We start from the raw sequence: 15,099 nt of genomic DNA on the forward strand, positions 1-15,099 counted from the left end.
TTATTATTATTATTATTATTATCATGATCTGGTATTACACCTGCAGGAGTAAGATGTGTGCCCATGTTGTCCCTTATTCCATTAGCAGGATTAGGATTATTAGCAGGATTACAGATTAACCAGGGAGGGAATGAGAATAGATGCCAGAATGGTGACATCAGATCTGCTCAGTTTGGTGCAGGTGGTTTAAGACAACCTTTTATTGTGATGGCCTTCCCTGTAGCTCAGTTGGTAGAGCATGGTGTTTGCAACACCAGGGTTGTGGGTTCGATTCCCACGGGGGGCCAGCACAGAAAAAAAAAAAAATGTATGATATGTATGAAATTGTATGAAATGTATGCATTCACTACTGTAAGTCGCTCTGGATAAGAGCGTCTGCTAAATGACTAAAATGTAATGTAAAATGTGATGGTACACTTCACATTTAACTAATTCATGATGTATTGGGGATACTAATAAAGTCAATGTCATTGTGTGGGACGCAGTGGGATTTCTGATACAAGGATGTAGACGATGTGGGGTTTGTCATCTGTGCTTGCAGTCCGCACCACAGCTACAGCAGCAGCAAGCAGGAAGTAACCTGGCGGAGGTGTGTGTGGATGGGAAGCCACTCATAGTGGAACCAGAAACGACAGTGCTGCAGGTAGCAGGGGCTCTACTCACTGTATCTGACTGTAGAATAGAACAACTTGTCTCATTTTTGTAGATAGGAACTGCTTCGGCAATGAAATCGGGCTTCTTAAAGTTTGTTGGTATTTAGTTTTTTTAGGCATGTGAAAAGGTGGGAGTGCATATTCCTCGCTTCTGTTACCATGAGCGCCTGTCAGTTACAGGCAACTGTCGGGCTGTGTCGCAAGGAGCTTGAGAAATCTCCAAAGGTATGGTATGTGTTTAGGGATAACCTAGTGGTTAGATTGTTGGGCTAGTAACCGAAAGGTTGGAAGTTCGAATCCCCGAGCTAACAAGGTACAAATCTGTCGTTCTGCCCTTGAACAAGGCAGTTAACCCACTGTTCCTAGGCTGTCATTGAAAATAAGAATTTGTTCTTAACTTGCCTGGTAAAATAAAAAAATCTCTTCTATTCTACAGCCAGTAGAGCCCCTGCTATCGGTTTCTAAATGTCTGGCATGTTCAGTTAAGAACAAATTCTTATTTTACAATGACGGCCTGCCCCCTGGCCAAACCCTAACGACGCTGGGCCACTTGTGCACCGCCCTATGGGACTCCCAATCACGGCCGGATGTGATACAGCCCGTGATCGAACCAGGGTCTGTAGTGACGCCTCTATCACTGAGATGCAGTGCCTTAGACCGTTGCGCCACTCGATAGCCCTGAAGGGTTGGAACATTTGAACCGACTCTGACAAGACAAGGAAAGCTAGGTAGGTAGAATCAACTGCAAACGCATCATCCCTTTCATAGTCTGTTTCTCTATAGTGATGTTTGCATTACCTTTTTATTTGGTGATAATCACCAGTATTATAGTGTTTTTTTTATGACTTTTACCTATGTCTTCCGGTAGCCAGGGTGTGATGGAGTTTCTGTTGACCAATCACCTTTTAGACTGCCCAAACTGTGACCCGGGGGGAGAATGTGACCTTCATGTAAAATCATAACATCATTGTTTCCTAAAGCTTCTAAGCCTCATTTAGAGGTTAGTCATGATGATGGTTCAGCCTGTGGGGGGGACTGGTTAGTCATGATGATGGCTCAGCCTGTGGGGGGGACTGGTTAGTCATGATGATGGCTCAGCCTGTGGGGGGGACTGGTTAGTCATGATGATGGCTTAGCCTGTGGGGGGGGGACTGGTTAGTCATGATGATGGTTCAGCCTGTGGGGGGGACTGGTTAGTCATGATGATGGTTCAGCCTGTGGGAGGGACTGGTTAGTCATGATGATGGTTCAGCCTGTGGGGGGGACTGGTTAGTCATGATGATGGTTCAGCCTGTGGGAGGGACTGGTTAGTCATGATGATGGTTCAGCCTGTGGGGAGGTACTGGTTAGTCATGATGATGGTTCAGCCTGTGGGGGGGGACTGGTTAGTCATGATGATGGTTCAGCCTGTGAGGGGGGACTGGTTAGTCATGATGATGGTTCAGCCTGTGGGAGGTACTGGTTAGTCATGATGATGGTTCAGCCTGTGGGAGGTACTGGTTAGTCATGATGATGGTTCAGCCTGTGGGAGGTACTAGTTAGTCATGATGATGGTTCAGCCTGTGGGAGGGACTGGTTAGTCATGATGATGGTTCAGCCTGTGGGAGGTACTGGTTAGTCATGATGATGGTTCAGCCTGTGGGAGGTACTGGTTAGTCATGATGATGGTTCAGCCTGTGGGAGGTACTGGTTAGTCATGATGATGGTTCAGCCTGTGGGAGGTACTAGTTAGTCATGATGATGGTTCAGCCTGTGGGAGGGACTGGTTAGTCATGATGATGGTTCAGCCTGTGGGAGGTACTGGTTAGTCATGATGATGGTTCAGCCTGTGGGAGGTACTGGTTAGTCATGATGATGGTTCAGCCTGTGGGAGGTACTAGTTAGTCATGATGATGGTTCAGCCTGTGGGAGGGACTGGTTAGTCATGATGATGGTTCAGCCTGTGGGAGGTACTGGTTAGTCATGATGATGGTTCAGCCTGTGGGAGGGACTGGCAACAAGGTTTTTGGCATTGGACGTCTTAAAGGAACATGTTGCCATTGTGTGCTGACTGTGCAGGACCAGTGACCAGAGCCGCTTCTTAGAGAGCAAGAGAGCTGTGGAGGACAAGAACATTGGTCCCTTCATCAAGACCGTCATGACCCGCTGTATCCAGTCCACCCACTGTGTCCGGTGAGTCAGGCTAGTAATCATAGTATGGTCCACCTTGGAAGCATTCATTATAGAGGGCAACACCTTATTATTACCAAGAATTTCAAAGGGGACAGACATCTATGTGCCAAATGAGGTTTTTCCCCTTTGTAGCTTTGCCAGTGAGATTACAGGTGTGGAGGATCTGAGACCACTGGCAGGGGACCTGCAGATTGGCATTCATGTGGAGAAGATGTTCATGTCGGCGCCGTCTGGGAATGTGATTGACGTACGCCCTGTGGGAGCATTGACTTCCAAGCCGTATGCCCTCACTTCCTGTCCCTGGGAGACCAGGTATGTGCTTTACACCGTTGTGTATACAGTACAAGCCGGCTCTTGGAATAGAATCCAAGTAGTAGTATATAGACTTTCTCCAAGATGGCATAGCAGTCAGATGTGTGTTTTTGTCTTGTCCCTTGTAAACAATGTTTTTGCTTGTTTTTTTTCATATATATATTTCATATTTTAATATCACTTTCTATCTACGGACTGAATATACTCTCCTGCAATCCGCCTCACCCAATGTGGTACGGATCTGCTATTTTAATACTTAAGAACTCATCAACTCATCAAAAGCTTGCCACCTAACTGGCTACTAGTTAGCCACGGCCCGCTAGCTGTCTAAAGTACAACGGACTGTTAGCTTAAGAGGCCCATCGGACAAATTCTTTGGCCACTATACCCACCATACGGAGCCCTGCTGACCCGTCGTCTGAACCGTCGCCTGAACCGGAACCCCAACAGAAGCTAGCCAGCTAACTAGCACGGACAACTCTCGCCAGTCTGCACAGCGCGACTCAAACCAGAGCAAATCGGACTTATTTTCCCCCATATCTCGGGACTCCTACCGCAAGCTCTGAACCTTTTTTTTTTTGTTTTCCTTCACCTGGATCATTGCTAGCTGCTATTCGAGTGGCCACTCCTGGCTAACGTCACTGTCCCAAAGCAAGAACCAATTAGCCTGGAGCTAGCCTTGCTAGGCCCATCTCCCGGCTAGCCAAAGAGGTCCATCAGCCACTACTTGGGCTACAATACCTCTTTTTGCCAACTGGCTTGGACCCACGACGACTCATCATGACTGGACCACCGATGTGATGATTCGCCCGATGGGGTTTTTCTCAACTGGCTCCGCTATCGCTTCATCCCCTGAAATCCCATCCGCTAGCATGCTAGCATGTCCAGAGCACATCGGGCTGTTAGCCCACTGGACAAATTCTCTGGCCGCTATACCTATTCTGCCTATTGGCCTGGTTTACCACATGGAGCCCTGCTGATCGAGGGGGCCACAACAGACTTTCTTCCGTCGCGACGTCCCTCCATGGCCCTTCTGTTAGCTTGCTAGCCCCGACCCGCAAGCTGCCTGAAGCCACTCACTGGACTCCTATGATCACTCGGCTACACATGCCTCTCGCTAACGTCAATATGCCTTGTCCATTGCTGTTTTGGTTAATATTTATTGCCTTATTTCACTGTAGAGCCTCTAGCCCTGCTCAATACGCCTTATTTAACACTTTAGTTCCACCTATCATTTTGTAAAAAAAATTTGACATGCGTTTTTCGGGATTTTTTTGTTGTTATTCTGTCTCTCACTGTTCAAATACACCTACCATTAAAATTATAGATTGATAATTTCTTTGTAAGTGGGCAAACGTACAAAATCAGCAGGGGATCAAATACTTTTTTCCCCCACTGAATGTGTCGCACTGCTTTGCTTTATCTTGGCCAGGTTGCAGTTGTAAATGAGAACTTGTTCTCAACTGGCCTACCTGGTTAAATTAAGGTGAAATAAAAATAAAATAAATGACCTTGGTGGTTATCAACTAATCTTTCTCTCCTCACAGGAAGACTGAATCCATTGACGTGCTGGATGCGGTGGTTAGCAATATCGTGGTGAGCACCCAGGGGGTGGTGAGGTCATGAGGAGTTTGCCCCCCCCCCCCCATCTCCACAAGGTCATCAATGAGGAGTGGATCTCAGATTAGACCAGGTAAACTGAGGACCAGCTCATGTCACGTCCATACGGTCTTGACTGACCTTATCGGTCTGAAATTCACACTGAACTCATTCTCTCCCCTAATGGCAGGTCTGCGTATGGTGTGTTGAAGCGACAGCGCCTCAATCAGCCCAATGTGAAGGATGCATCTGGCCAGCTGGTGGCCACTTCCTGGGAGGACGTGTTGACAATGACGGCCCATACCGGCCAAACCCGGAAGGCGAACGCCAATTGTGCGCCGGCCTATGGGACTCCCAATCACGGCCGGTTGTGATACAGCCTTGAGTGCTTCTGTTTTATATTCAGACCTCCCTCCCCCATGTTATGTGTATCAACAAAGAGAGAACCGCCTATCCACAGTGAGTTGTAGCATGTTCCTTGTTGATCTTGTGTTTGTGTTGTCCTTTATAAACTCTCTGTAGACACCAGTAGTCTATGACATCAGTGTTTTTGTTTGCAGTTGCAAAGAGCTCAAGGCACCAATGTCAAGGCGTTGTAGGAGGGATGATGGACGCAGAGGCTCTGATCGCCCTGAAAGATATGCTGAACCGCTTGTGTAGTGACAGCCTATGTACTGAGGAGATATTCCCCATGGCAGGGGCTGGCCAAAGCAGAGCTGCCAGTGCTTCAGCAGCGGTTGCAATGCCTGCTTGCCTCCCAGGATATTTTTGTTGGTAGAACGCCTGTGACAAGGTCACTTCTGGTGACGTTTCAAAAAGACATTCTACTCAAAAATGCATGAAAATTCAATGATGTTGACACCATGGGAAACTGCACTGTAGGGAGATGAGGAGGAGCAAGCGGTGGCTGTGGGCTCCTGGCTCTCATTCACGCCACTGCTTGCTCTGTTTGCTACAAATATATGTTGTAACTTGTCACTCTGATCTTAAATAGATAATGTGAGATTTTGGCAATTAAGCCCATTTTTACTTCCCCAGAGTCAGATGAACTCATGGATACCATTTTATATCTCTGTCTGCAGTTTGAAGGATGTTGAAGGTAGTTTCGCAAGCCATTGCCAACTAGCGTTAGTGCAATGACTGGAAGTCTACAGGAACAACTAGCATGCTAGCGCAATTGCTAAATGAATATAGGGGAAACACTGGCTGAGCCTGAGGGGAACAGTGGAACATTCCTGATCTGGGTTCTATTTCCTATAGATTTGACCTGCGCTCAAACTACCTTCTGAATTCCTGCATCGCTGGCATTGAAGAGGCTGATTTGCTGCTCCTAGTTGGCACCAACCCACACTATGAGGCACCACTTTTTAACGCACGCATCAGAAAGAGGTATAGCTGGGAGGTCGGGATGGGATTTAAGTGCTGTCAAAAATCACTGGCATCTCAATTTGCATGTAAATAACTGCTTCCAGCACTCTCTCTTTAAGTGGAAATAAATATATATAATAATAATAATATAATATAAATCTGAAACGTGACTGGTGGTATTTTATAGATACTTCATGTACCCCTGGTAGTTGGCTTCACGACGACCTGTAGGTGGCCTTGGCCTACACGTACGATCAGCTGGAGGAGTCTGCTAAGGTCCTGCAGGAAATAGTTCCTGGGACCCAGCCCTTCTCTAAGGTAATCATGTATTATTTAACGATCTCTGATGGTTGGTCACTAAGTGTAGTCATAGAGAATTCACTATGTCAACAATTATAAAAAAATCTTGTTCCTAGGTTTTTGCCGAGGTCAAAGCATCCTATAGTGGTGCTGGGCAGTGGAGTAGGAGAATGCTGGAAGGTTCTCAATGTGCTTCACAGGTAATATCTACTACTGTACCTGATCTCACATTTAGATTGATGGTGAATTTTTTAAAATGCTATTAAATACTATTGATCAGTTTTCACAGCCAACTCCCTCTTTGTTTATCTGTCACTTACCCCATTTCCTGTTCCTCCTTGGGACAGATGCAACGCTCTTCCACAACAGATACACAAAAAAAAACATTTTCAGATGTGCAGCACTTAGAATAATATCCATGATCTTTAAGTGAGTCTTGTGTCAGACTGAAATGTATTTTTAGTTTCATAACTCTACACAGGGCACCATGGAGGCACTGGGGCGGCGATGGCTGACACCCTTCTCCCTGGAGCAGCATACACAGAGAAATGTAGCACCTATGTGAACACTGAGGGCCGCGACCAGCAGACCAGGCTGGCTGTGACTGCTCCAGGCATGGCCAGGCAGGATTGGAAGAGCATTCTGCCATATCTGAGGTAAACTAATGTTTCACAACACTAATCAGTGAATGTGTTCAGTAGTAATTTCATGAGTTAGTATCATTGTTGTGGGTGGGGGGGGGTGGGGGGTTACCCTAAAGCTTGCTGGAGTGACATTGCTGTACGACACCATGGATGAGGTGCGTGACAGATTGGCAGAGGTTTCACCCAACCTGGTGCGCTATGATGATAGTACACCCACACAAACCCCTCTCTCCTCCCTGGAGCACCGTAAAGAATATAGTTAGTGGTCCTCTAATGATGGACATAGTTGGCCTAAGGAAAACCCCTCCTATAAACATGTTACTGTTATTTTGACATTATTCTCTCATGCCTATTGTTAGTGAGGTTGTTAACTAATAATGTCTGTCTTCTACCGCAGGATGTGAATCAGACTGTCCTCACAGAGCCTCTGGTCCCTCCACAGCTCCACTGTTCAAAACCTTTACATGACAGGTGAGTAGTGCTGAGCGATTAGTGCTTTTTTGAGGTTGGTTTCAGTTTGATTATTAAAAGATAATCACGGATTTCGATTATGTATTTTTAACCATGAAATTAGCTATGCATTATGTGGGTTGAATTTTCTTTATTTAACTAGGCAAGTCAGTTAAGAACTAATTCTTATTTACACTGACGGCCTACCGAGGAACAGTGGGTTAACTTCCTCGTTCAGGGGCAGAACGACAAATTTACACCTCAGATCAGGGGATTCGATCCAGCAACCTTTCGGTTACTAGTCCAACGCTCTAGCCACTTGGCTACCTGCCACCCCAAAATTGAATGCTGTAACATAGAATAAAACAAACACCCTGTATGCCTGTTGGACGTCGATGAGACGGGGGAGAGAGGTGGGCCTGGAAACAGGAGACAAAGGGCTGTGAGACATGGGTTTACATCTAGACACATGAAAAGTAGGAAGTATACGGAGGGCACGAGGCAACAGAGGACGAACAGCAGAGGGGCTATTGATTTTGGAGCAGGGGGGAAAGGTCTCGGCTTCTGGGGGTGTAGGTGCGGGGCTATAGCGGCGTGCCATCGCATCTGGCTTAACCTCCTTGGGTACCAGTCGGTGTTCTGGAAGCGAAGTGGCCCGGGCCTTACTGAACCCCTCCCGGAGGTCCTGGTACTCCGCGGGAATGGCGGAGAGGTTCGGGACAATTTCCAAGCCCCCAGGAATCCGTCCCGGGGCAGGCAGAGATGATTTCAGGCAGTGGGCGTGGTAGAACGGGCTCCAGCCCACAATGGCATCAGTAGACCAGTCAATCGAGGGATTGTGTCGCTGGAGCCAAGAGAATCCCAATACCACAGGAACCTGCGGAGACTCAATTAGCAGGAATTGGATCGTCTTGCTGTGGTTCCCTGACACTCATCGGTTGATGGGAGTGATATGGTGGGTAACCCGGCCTATAGAGCGCCCGTGCAGCGCTCCAACATCCATGGGAATGGAGAGGGGTTGAGTGGGGATGCCCAGCTCAGATGCCAGGGTAACGTCCACAAGGCTCATATCGACCCACGAGTCGATGAGTATCTGGAGAGACTTGGACTGGTCACCCCATAGCAGGGTGGCATGGAGAGGGGGGCGAGTAGGGGGAGAAGCAACATTATCCTTATTAAGACCCACCAGAGTACTCATTCCTACCAATGAGCTAGGTTTCTTGAAGAGACAGGTAGACACATAATGACCGGCAGCACCGCAATACAGACAACTCTGGGTGTTAAGTCTGCATCCGCGTTCAGCTGGAGACAGCCTAGCCCTGCCGAGCTGCATCGGCTCGGGAAAAGGCAAATCGGCAATCTTCGGAGGCTCTTGGAGGAATTCGGGTAAACCCGGATCCTCTCGGGGACGAAGACGCCTAGGGACTTCCGAAGTTCATCAGATGCACGGTGGGATCCTTGAGTGAGCAATGGGGACGGCAATCAGACCTCTTCTCCCTCCTACGTTCTCGTAGCCAAGATGCAATATGGCAGCCGTGTCAACATATCTCATCAGCCACCTGGTGGAAGGGACTTTGTGGATTTGAGACTATTTCCCCTGTTGCCTCCATCATCCTCCAAATCCCACCAACATCAGCTGCCTCAGAGCGCAACTGGTCCTTGTTTAGGAACACACACCAAAGCATTCAACACGCTGACCAATACAAGGGTTGAAAAATTGGTGGCATTCTGGGAAAATGTGAGGCTTTTTGAGCATGACAAGAGCCATCCTCAACAAGGTTGGAAAGTGACAGTGAAGATGAGGCCTCAGAGTCTGATGTTTAAGAGGTGGACATTGAGGAGGTCCAGGGAGAAGACATGGAAGCCTGAGAGGAAGACAACCAAAGCTTTAGTTTCTAGACTATCATTTTACAGATGTATTTTAAAAAATAATTTGGGGAGATGCAATGGATCATTGGGGATCATTCAATCTTCCCTTTCTTTTGTTGTTCAGTGAAATCATCCCATGTGAAGAGTCAACTCATTTAATTAAAGTTACATTTGTAACTAAATGTTTTTTAGTTTTTTTTTTTATTGGAAGGATTTAATCATTTGCAATTATGTCTACTTATGATAAGGTAAAAGGTTTATGTTTCTGTCTCCGTATGATATGGTAAATATATCCAACGCAAAAAACATCTACATTTAAATGGTATTAATATTAATTTGCATATATTCCCACGGAAAGTTTCCACCTCTGAATATTGCCCAAAATGTGCAACCCTAGTCATTGTAGTTAATTACCACGTTTTATGCACAATACTACGTAGAATATTGGCATGTTGGAAACTACAACTTCTTACTACATTGCACAGTTCAGTCTGGATCTAATTTATCTTTAGAGAAGCTGTGCGATGGTGCATTGAGCTCACAAAAAAAAAAAAATGGAATTCTAATAATTGAACCAACATCATCTGACTCTGTCTGTCTTTACTACTGTATGTGAATGTTGTGTTCAGTGCTTGACTTGGACTGAAATAAGCACCGGTACTCATTTTGGGTGCCGGTGGAGTTTACATTTAGGTGCAGGAGATCCACAATACTTTTGAGATAATACTCTATAAGAAGAACAGGAGCTCAAGCAGTAGAACATTTCAGGTACTGGTACTTGGCTCCGGTGAGCTCCTGCCCAAGTCAAGCACTGGTTGTGTTAAAATATCCCTCTTGAATACAGATCCAATCAGCCAGACCATGGCTAAGTGTGTGTAGGCTGTGACCGAAGTAGCCCAAGCTATAGATGAGCCATCCATATGCTAAAGATCGGTTTTCCAGGTCATTCCTCTCTACATGTACAAGCTGTCTATCCAACTCTCACACAGACAGAAATAACTCTTAGGCCTACATACATCCTTAGAAATGTTATTAATATGCCATACAGTGTCATTGTAATAGTGTCATTGTAATAGATCCCAGCCTGTTCAACTGCCACTCAATGTCAACAAAACAAAGGAGATGATCGTGGACTTCAGGAAACAGCAGAGGGAGCACCCCCCTATCCACATCGAAGGGACAGTAGTGGAGAAGGTGGACAGTTTTAAGTTCCTGGGAGTACACATCACAGACAAACTGAAATGGTCCACCCACACAGACAGTGTGGTGAAGAAGGCGCAGCAGCGCAACTGCACCGCCCTCAACCGCAAAGCTCTCCAGAGGGTGGTGCAGTCTGCACAACGCATACCGGGGGCAAACTACCTGCCCTCCCTGACACCTACAGCACCCGATGTCATAGGAAGGCCAAAAAGACCATCAAGGACAACAACCACCCGAGCCACTGCCTGTTCACACCGCTAACATCCAGAAGGCGAGGTCAGTACAGGTGCATCAAAGCTGCGACCGAGAGACTGAAAAACAGCTTCTATCTCAAGGCCATCAGACTGCTAAACAGCAATCACTAACTCAGAGGCTGCTGCCTACATTGAGACCCAATCACTGGCCACTTTAAACACTGCCACTTTATTAGTGTTTACATTTCTTACATTACTCATATCACATGTATAATACTGTATTTTATACCATCTACTGCACCTTGCCTATGCCGCTCGACCATCGCTCATCCATATATTTATATTTACATATTCTCATTTACCGCTTTTAGATTGTGTGTATTAGGTAGTTGTTGGGGAATTGTTAAATTACTTGTTAGATATTACTGCACTGTCGGAACTAGAAGCACAAGCATTTCGCTACGCTTGCATTTACGTCTGCTAACCATGTGTATGTGACAAATAAAATTGATTTAAATTTATTTAAATTTGATTTGATTTAGAAATAACCTGCACATCTACAGAAATATATTAAAGTAACTGTCCAGTGTTTCCAGATTTCTATAAAATAGGACTGATAATTAATTACCATCAAATAAAATGTTATTGGTCACATACACATGGTTAGCAGATGTTATTGCGAGTGTAGTGAAATGCTTATGCTTCTAGATCTGACAGTGCAGCAGTATCTAACAGGTAATATCTAACAATTCCACAACAAAACCTAATATCTAACAAATTCCACAACAAAACCTAATACACACAATCTAGTAAAGGAATGGGATGAGAATACAGTTGAAGTCGGAAGTTTACATACACCTTAGCCAAATACATTTAAACTCAGTTTTCACAATTCCTGACATTTAATCCCTGTCCTAGGTCAGTTAGGATCACCACTTTATTTTAAGAATGTGACATGTTAGAATAATAGTAGAGAGTGATTTATTTCAGCTTTTATTTCTTTCATCACATTCCCAGTGGGTCAGAAGTTTACATACACTCAATTAGTATTTGGTAGCATTGCCTTTAAATTGTTTAACTTGGGTTAAACGTTTCGGGTAGCCTTCCACAAGCTTCCCACAATAAGTTGGGTGAATTTTGGCCCATTCCTCCTGACAGAGCTGGTGTAACTGAGTCAGGTTTGTAGGCCTCCTTGCTTGCACATGCTTTTTTTTCCAGTTTTCCCCACAAAATGTCTATAGGATTGAGGTCAGGGCTTTGTGATGGCCACTCCAATACCTTGACTTTGTTGTCCTTAAGCCATTTTGCCACAACTTTGGAAGTACGCTTGGGGTCATTGTCCATTTGGAAGACCCATTTGCGACCAAGCTTTAACTTTCTGACTTGTGTCTTCAGATGTTGCTTCAATATATCCACACAATTTAACTTCCTCATGATGCCATCTATTTTGTGAAGTGCACCAGTCCCTCCTGCAGCAAAGCACCCCCACAACATGATGCTGCCACCCCCGTGCGCAAAGTACGATCGTTGTCCCCATGTGCAGTTGCAAACCGTAGTCTGGATTTTTTATGGTGGTTTTGGAGCAGTGGCTTCTTCCTTGCTGAGTGGCCTTTCAGGTTATGTTGATATAGTACTCGTTTTACTGTGGATATAGATACTTTTGTACCTGTTTCCTCCAGCATCTTCACAAGGTCCTTTGCTGTTGTTCTGGGATTGATTTGCAGTTTTCGCACCAAAGTACGTTCATCTCTAGGAGACAAAATGCGTCTCCTTCCTGAGCGGTATGACGGCTGTGTGGTCCCATGGTGTTTATACATGCGTACTATTGTTTGTACAGATGAACGCGGTACCTTCAGGCATTTGGAAATTGCTCCCAAGGATGAACCAGACTTGTGGAGGTCTACAATTTTTTTTCTGAGGTCTTGGCTGATTTCTTTTGATTTTTACATGATGTCAAGCAAAGAGGCACTGAGTTTGAAGTTAGGCCTTGAAATACATCCATAGGTACACCTCCAATTGACTCAGGCTAATTGACATCATTTATCAGAAGCTTCTAAAGCCATGACATAATTTTCTGTTTAAAGGCACAGTCAACTTAGTGTATGTAAACTTCTGACCCACTGGAATTGTGATACAGTGAATATAAGTGAAATAATCTGTCTGTAAACAATTGTTTGAAAAATGACTTGTGTCATGCACAAAGTAGATGTCCTAACCGACTTGCCAAAACTATAGTTTGTTAACAAGAAATTTGTGGAGTGGTTGAAAAATTTGTTTTAATGACTCCAACCTAAGTGTATTGTGGCGTACAGCAGGTCAGCCACCAGGGGGAGACTCGTCGAGGCCTGGTAACAGATGGAGTATACATCACGAGGCGATGGCTCCATCTGCTGGACGTGCCAGGTCTCGACGGGCTCTCCGGCCAGGACTAATTGGGAGCTGGTGAGTAATCAAGGGCGGATTGCTCACCAGCTGTGCAAGGCCCATAAAGCTGCCAGAAAGAAAGCACACAGAGAGAGTGGGGGGGGGGGGGGGAGAGAAAGGACTCTTGTGTTATTGTTGACAATTGCAGTGGTAAGAAGAGGGAGTTTTGTGCCCGACAGGATACAGCCAGACCCGGAACCCAGAAGACAGGTGTCGCGCCAACAGTGGAATTCTTCAAGAGGTATTGTTGCTGCCCCGACGGTATGTAGGAACCGTTCTTCAGCTGGCCCACACCCACCTGTTGGGGGCGCACCTGGGAATGGAGAAGACCCGGGAACGGATCGCCGCCCGGGATGAGGAGGGCCGTGGAAGACGACTGTCGCAGCTGCCAGGAGTGTCAACTCACTGCCCCGAAGCACACTTCCGAAACCCTCTGGTCCCCCTGCCGATCATCGGGGTGCCCTTTGAACGCATCGCCATGAACATAGTTGGACCCCTGGTAAAGACTGCATGAGGACACAGGTACATCTTGGTAATATTAGACTATGCCACCTGGTATCCCGAGGCCATTCCCCTACGGGCGGCGGTATCCAAGGGAATCGCCCGGGAGTTGGTCCACCTCTTTAGCCGGGTGGGCATCCCGAACGAGATCCTGACAGACCAAGGTACAGAGTTTATGTCCCACCTCATGAAAGAGTCTTGTGCCCTCCTGCAGATCAGGACTTCTGTTTTTCACCCGCAGACGGATGGGCTCGTCGAGCGCTTTAACAAAACGTTGAAACAGATGCTGCGGTAGGTCATCGAGCAGGACGGGAAGAACTGGGACCAGCTACTACCCCACCTAATGTTCTCAATCCGAGAAGTACCCCAATCCTCCACTGGGTTTTCCCCGTTCGAACTCCTCTACGGGAGGAGGCCACGTGGCCTACTGGACCTCGCCAAGGAGGTGTGGGAAGCCCAACCGACCCCCTTACGCAGCGTGGTAGAGCACGTGGAGACGATGCGGGAGCAGGTGACAGCCATATGGCCAGTAGTGAGGGAACATATGGAGAAGGCCCAACGCGCCCAAGCCCAGGTCTACAATCAGGGAGCCCAGCCCCGAGAATTCCAGGTGGGGGACAGGGTGTTGGTATTGATCCCCACGGCCGAAAGTAAGTTCCTGGCAACATGGCACGGACCATACGAGGTGGTCGAGAAGTTGGGACCTGTCAATTACCACGTACAACAACCGGGGAGACGGAAACCTCAACAGATTTACCACGTGAACCTGTTGAAGAAGTGGCACGAGCGGACAGCCTTGGCCGTGTTATGGTTGGGACCCAGGACGCCAACGGTACCAGTGGTGGTCCAGAGCAATGAGGACCTCGACCTGGCCCAGAAGCACGAGCTCAGGGAGCTTGTCGATCAGAACATGGCGGTGTTCTCCGAGAAGCCGGGCCGCACGACCCTTATTGAACACCACATCCGTACCCGGCCCGGGGAAACGGTAAGAAAGAGGCCGTATCGGATTCCGGAGGCCCGACGGAAGGCCGTGAAACAAGAAGTTGAGGCTATGCTGAGGATGGGGGTCATTGAAGAGTCCCACAGCGCATGGTGCAGCCCCATCGTGTTGGTGCCCAAACCAGACGGTAGCCTCCGTTTCTGTAATGATTTCCGGGGTGTGAACAACATAAGCGTATTCGACGCCTACCCCATGCCGAGGGTGGACAAGCTCATCGACCGATTGGGAAAGGCCCGGTACATCAGCACCCTTGACCTGACCAAAGGATATTGGCAGCCTCCTCCCGGGAGAACACGGCGTTTTCGACACCAGACGGGTTGTATCAGTACCGGGTGCTCCCCTTCGGTCTCCACGGTGCCCCGCCCACATTCCAACGGCTGATGAACAGAGTGCTTCGACCCCACCAGCAGTAC

The 15,099-nt window shown here is 47.0% G+C and overlaps 1 protein-coding gene across 8 annotated transcripts in view; it reads left to right on the forward strand.

Moving 5' to 3' along the window:
• The window catches only part of LOC115155493 (INO80 complex subunit D), a 43,056-nt gene that overhangs the window by 9,722 nt on the left and 18,235 nt on the right, over window positions 1-15,099 (forward strand). Inside the window, exons 2-10 of one of the 8 annotated variants that reach the window (XM_029702137.1) lie at window positions 542-643; window positions 2,712-2,825; window positions 2,958-3,137; window positions 4,685-4,830; window positions 4,927-6,125; window positions 6,292-6,422; window positions 6,521-6,604; window positions 6,886-7,060; window positions 7,446-7,519. In XM_029702137.1, coding sequence (XP_029557997.1) covers window positions 7,513-7,519 — 7 coding nt within the window. In that variant the 5' untranslated portion in view covers window positions 542-643; window positions 2,712-2,825; window positions 2,958-3,137; ... (4 more) ...; window positions 6,886-7,060; window positions 7,446-7,512. Of the gene's footprint in view, window positions 1-485; window positions 644-2,711; window positions 2,826-2,957; window positions 3,138-4,684; window positions 4,831-4,926; window positions 6,126-6,291; window positions 6,423-6,520; window positions 6,605-6,867; window positions 7,061-7,445; window positions 7,520-15,099 lie in introns of those variants that run through there. The other 7 variants (XM_029702140.1, XM_029702138.1, XM_029702142.1 and 4 more) reach the window with 7 other exon arrangements.

This window comes from Salmo trutta, chromosome 20, assembly GCF_901001165.1.
Source record: "Salmo trutta chromosome 20, fSalTru1.1, whole genome shotgun sequence".
In the NCBI taxonomy this organism is placed as follows: domain Eukaryota; kingdom Metazoa; phylum Chordata; class Actinopteri; order Salmoniformes; family Salmonidae; genus Salmo; species Salmo trutta.